This window comes from Tachypleus tridentatus, chromosome 13, assembly GCF_004210375.1.
Source record: "Tachypleus tridentatus isolate NWPU-2018 chromosome 13, ASM421037v1, whole genome shotgun sequence".
Classification (NCBI taxonomy): Eukaryota; Metazoa; Arthropoda; class Merostomata; order Xiphosura; family Limulidae; genus Tachypleus; species Tachypleus tridentatus.
The window spans coordinates 196,153,485-196,159,484 of NC_134837.1; the positions used below are offsets into that span (position 1 = coordinate 196,153,485).

The 6,000-nt window shown below is 34.7% G+C and overlaps 1 protein-coding gene across 1 annotated transcript in view; it reads right to left on the minus strand.

Moving 5' to 3' along the window:
- The window catches only part of LOC143236422 (laminin subunit alpha-1-like), a 144,926-nt gene extending 139,243 nt beyond the window's left edge, over positions 1-5,683 (minus strand). The window contains 1 exon segment of the mRNA XM_076474685.1: positions 5,409-5,683. Within this exon segment, the coding sequence (XP_076330800.1) occupies positions 5,409-5,547 (139 nt within the window). The 5' untranslated portion in view covers positions 5,548-5,683.
- Between the last annotated feature and the right edge of the window lie 317 nt (positions 5,684-6,000).

Here is a 6,000-nt window from a genome sequence, read left to right on the forward strand (position 1 = left end):
TTGGTTTATGCTAATTAAAAAAAAAAAAACGTGTAAAAGAACATGTAGACGGCCATGTTGTGAGCAACGGATCTATGTATCCGCGTGAAAATTGTGGGTTCGTATTAGTAACTTGAAACATCTGGAGATATACCCCACCCGGACACTAAAATTAAGACACAATACATATACACCCACTGTTTACGTTCTTTGCGCACTGGTTTCGCACGTGCGAGTGTTTTGATTGAAACAGTACAGATACAAACTGTTTACGTTTTGACTGCGCTCGTTTCGCACGTGCGAATATTTTGTACTTTACTTGGATAGCCCTAGCCGTTTCAGTTATTTAAACTTCTTTTGGTGGCTATATAAATTCACCAGTCTTCAGGTAAGAAACTTCGGTTCATACACGCAAGTAAAATTAAAAGATAACCAGAACTGATGATATATTAGATATGACAATGAAGGCCACTCGTACGAAACAATGTCAATAATAATTTACTATTCAGGTTTATTCAAATCAAAACACCTAATGATCAATTATACGATATGAAATAATAACTGGTCATTCAGCTCACGCCAGTGAGAGAACCTTTGGCAGTGATAGCTTCAAAGATCAAGACATTCCACTCCAACACAAACTGTGTTTACGATCACCACGAAAAGCGAGATCTACCTCATGCAGACGTTACACGTTTAATACGAAATTCATCAACAATATCTTAAGATATTCTCGACCACACTTCTAAAAATCTGTTTCCTTTATGTCTGTGGTCATTTGAAAGCATGTGACGCATCCCAAAAGTAGCTTATACATGGTTTGTGAGAATTAAATCTTTTAAGATTGTGTTGACCACGATACGTCCATGTGAGGGAGGCCATTATCGTCAGGTAGGCTGAAGCCAGGACCAATTACGCTATCATATGACAGCAAAAGGTCGTACGGTCTCTCTACAATGTATTACACTAATGGTACCATTCTACACGATATAAAGATTAGATGAACACCAATGGTTATTCACCTTTAACGCCATATTTCCACCACCGCAGTTATTGCCGCATTCCTTATAAGGAAATGTAGTTGTATTTGGTCTCAGTCTCTCTACGAATTAACACGCGTCTGTTATCTGGTTGCATGACGAAACGCGACTTATCCGTAAAAAGGATACTGTTCCAAATATAATTGGTCCAATCTTTTAGCACCGCTTCAGGAGAACTGTTTTGTGTCTTGTTATATAAGCAAACTCAATGAGAGTTTGGCATACACGGTAGGCCTGTGATTTCTGCGGCTGAGGACATCTGATTCAGTCTCAAAGCAAGTTCCCTACAACTGTGATCAGCAAGAGCAGACTAATAGCAACCGTCTGCTTGTGTTATGAAAGGTATTCTGCCTTGTTCAGATAACTGCATCAGCAGTTTGAGAATGTTTTCATATTCTGCCATCGACCATGTGATAGCCAGTTTACAACGGCATACTGTGATTGGCCGATTTATTTTTTCGAAAGCTCTTTTCATAAATATCCGAGTGTTTTTACATTATTTTAGAAGTTTGTCGTTGTCATAACTACGATATTACAAGTTCCGATTATTCTTTAATTATTGTATAACCTTTTTATCACCGAATTGCATTTATATATTTTTGTTTGTTTGTTTGTTTATCTATCATTTTTAATTTTTTTGTAAATGTTTGGTTGTCGTATCTGTACCAAACATGGTACGCTGATTTGTCTGCAGATAGCAGTACTTGGCATAATAACTTAACTACAAGTTTTCAAGATCGAATGTTCCATATTTTTAAAACAGAGACTTCATCATTATATTATGTACTTTACATTTTACATCATTGAGAAACTGAGACAAATATGGAACATTCAAATGTATTTAATGCTTTAATTTGTAACTATAGAAACAACGAGGACAAGGCATATTAACAACACACATCTGTTATAATATACCAGTGACACAAAACTTATTACAAGAACAAGTTTTGGAGTAATGACGTCACTACACTACAACGTGTTTTTTGGGTCATTAAAAATTATGAACTTTAATAATGATATTCAGTATTTTCAAAAACGCGACCTTATTGCCAATTTAAAGACATACACACACGAGCAAACAGTGTAATGACAAGTTATTTACGAAAGTTTTGACTGAGTATTTTTTATCAAATTAAACCAAACAACAAGGTCAATGTATTTCATTTCTAATAATGATTTATTATAGTTCATTCGCTTTTATTACAATTAATATTAATATAGTCTTCTCAATCACTTCTTTCACTTGAAAGTAGTGACGAATGTGTCTTTCGGAAGGTTTGCAAAAAATACATCTTAGACTGATGATACATTTTGCATTCCAAACAAAACGACTTGACCTCCATGGAAAGGAAATTTACAGCAAAAGCTAGTGTGGGTCAGAGGTTATTTGTGGGTCTTAAAAACCCATATACAAGGTTCTCATTGGGATCTCAAATGATTTCATATTACCTAAACATTGTTTACTCCTATTACACAGACCTTCCAAACCTAATAATGAATAAATATAAACCAAAATGGTAGAAGAAAAAAAACTTTGTGACAGAAGGCCTGGGAAATATCCAAGTCCATTAGTCTTCTGCCAATTTCAAAGCATATCTTAGACATACACGCACACTCTCTTCTTAACAAAATTTTCTCAGCCTCGAGGGAAATAAGGAGCTACAGAAAAAGCTTATAAGAGGTCAGAGGTTAAGGGCCAAAAACACTGTTAACAACAGGAGACCAAATTGACGATCTAAGGCGGGGTATTCATTGAGGTTTCTGTAGTTTGCTTAACATTCATAATTAACACTAACTATTAGTAATTTAGATTTTTACCAACTCTACTAGTATAAGTTATTACAGAATTACTGATGGGTCTTCCAAACGCTAGACAAAGTTTTCAGTGGAACCTTAAGTTAAATACTTTCATTATTATCTAAATACTGTCTATTTTTATTACACAGTCCTACCAAGCTTAATAATGAAAAAATATAAATAAAACGGACAACAATAACAAAAAGACTTTGAAAGAAGGCCTGGGAGTTATCCAAGAGTCCATTAGACGTAGCTTCTGCCTATTAGGACTGCTTGTTAAAATCACAACACTTTAATTTTATTATTACTCCTGTATTTTTTTCCAAGTGTTCTTGAAAGTTGTCCAAGATTGACACAAACCATTTCAAGGGAGGAATAGGTTTAATGGAAGTTAAAAAAAACTAATGGTTTCAGTTCAATTTTGTCTTGTAAAGTGTTATAGATAAACCGGAGAAAAACTGCATTTTAGTAAAAAAAATGTACCAAGTAAGTTTTCATAAAAGGTATTTCTATAACAAATAGAAACTTTAGTAATAAAACGAAATCAGCCATATCGATAAATCATTGGATAAAAACCCATTGTCACAAAATTACGTAATCTAAGCTTAAATAAATAATACTACAATACTAATAATACTATAATAATAATGATTAAAATACAAACCCGACGGCAGGAAACACTGTTCTGCTTGGAAATCAATTTAAGCGTAATTCGGTGTAATTTAAAAATTATTAAGTAATTATCTTAAGTGATACCGAACCCTAATAACTTGATACATTCTATTAAAGAAGCACTTCAAACTAAAACCTCCTAGCTAAGAGCTTATGTTTAGTATTAATAGTTGTTTATTAATTCATGTAAAAATAAAAAGAGAGATTCATTTCACTCATTTTGTGCCAACAATTTCAGCGTCTTGTCATAAGACATCACTGCAGCACTCGAGTTGTATAAACTTAAAAAGAGGTAACTTCTGACACCCCTTCACAGATGTCACGACCAGGTATGCATTAGAAAGTCAGAAAATATTTTTTTCCTTCTTTATTAGCAAAAGCAACGGAACTGTCATTCCCCCTTCAATTCGAATATTTGACATTAGTACAGAAAAACGCTAAATAATATTAACTCGTCTTATGTACTCTCGTACACAGCGAAGAACTAATTCAAAACGATATTTAAACACAATCTGTTCTTGACGTCAATCTTGGGTTCACTAACACCTGGTTTTACTTGTTGAATCAAGTTTTCTAAACACTTGGAGGTCTGTTCACATTGGATCTGAATCTGTTTGTTTGGAGAACAATCTGAACAACAAAATTCGACTGGCATTTAAACTGAGCCGGGTCCACTATAAGAGGTTTTTCTCGGTCCGTTTGTTAAAAGAACCGAAATTATTTTACTTGAAAAACCTTAATGTGGACACTGGGATGTCTCGTTCACAAAACGCAGAAGTAAACTACGAAAACAACGAGTTGCTATTTATTTTCAAATGAGCTTGGCACGTTTGTAAAACCAGCACATTCATCATAGCTAATAAAGCGAAGCCTTTTCAAATGAACCCATTAAGAATACTGCCCCACTCTTTTAATATAGTAATATACCTTCTTAACGTTATCACACTAGAACCTCAGCCACGTGAATAATCTTTTTGAAATCCTCGCAAACCGGAAAGTTTACACTGACAGAAAATTTAAATAAGCGTGTTTTATTAAATCTTTATCACGATGAATAAACAAGCTTAAGGGTTGGTCAATTTAAACTATTCTCACTGACATAAATATCCCTGGCCTAATTTCTAAAAAAAAAAAAAATATTATAACGTGTATACCTCGGTGCTCAACCCTTCCTTGTAATATATTATTGAATTTATTGGTTTTCTTTTTATTTGATTATGTGTGAATTTCCTTATATATGGAAATATAATGATAATAATAAAGTAGTTAACTTAATGCCTTCTATGTGCTCACGTTTTTATACTCTACAGTTTTCACGATACTCCTTGGGACAAAGTTATATTAAGTACTTGACTACTCGGAAATTCCCTTTATTTACTTAATGTTTTTAATTTAATTATTTTTTCTTCATAAGAGGGCTGTGTTTTATTAAAGTTTGTTTTTTTTCTGGGCCAGTAAAATACGAGTCTTCGGGACAGTCAACCACCTTGGGTCTCATTCATCTTCCCCTAATTTAAATCTTTTGCTAGACCGCGAAGATATGTATCATGACGAAACAAAGACTTTAAACTAACGTTCGCGAGAACCGAATGAACATGAAACACGCCTTAAGCGTGACATTAAGAGAATCACGATCATAGTCAAACAAGGTGTATATAAACTATGAAAAAACACGTCAAAACTTTATGCAAGATAAGCTGTTCACGCGATACACTTGGCATATTTCTTAATGAAACTTCACAATTGAGATAGAAACTTTAAGGCTTGGCTTCAATCAAACAAGTAAAGGTACCTGAAATTTCAGAATTTAAAAAGTGAAATATAAATTTTAAATTTGATATAGAAGTACTTGCTAAAATTTAATGTTTAAAGTTGGTGAAAACGTTATAGAAAACGAAAAACCAAATTTAAATATCTTGCCTGGCTCCCAGTAATAGTCCCAAGGCAAAGTCCACCACGGTCCATCAGTCGCAGTCGTTTTCTCACGAGCACAGGTTAGATGTGTTAAAAACACCTGAAGCAGTACCAGACCAGCTAGCAGGAGATTTTGAGCGATCATGGGTCAAAGCTTGTTGGTTTACAGGTCATTCGAGCCTTGTTCACTATTGACCTAAGTGACACAGCATTATCATAGGACAACCTTTCTGAATTGAAGAAACTGAGCTCAGAAAGCACTCGTACTACAACCCACCATGTACAAAGTTTGTATGAACTTCTATCGCAACGTAAAGCCACTTCGTGATGAATAAATGTTTAACAGATGGCTTGAATGTTCTTTCTTCAACTAGAAGCCGATTCGCTCAAGCAGGACGGGGTTTCGACACCACGAGAACAGCCTTAACACAGTTGTAGGAGATTTATCAGAGCACGCGCTACTGGTAGCACTTATTTGTCGCGGACATGCGAGAAAACGAGAGAAGCATTCACTCTTTTCACAGTACGAGAAAAACTTAATACCGTTGTTTCGTCCTCATGTGCTCTGCTAGATGCCGCCGCTACATTTGTTAAGGCG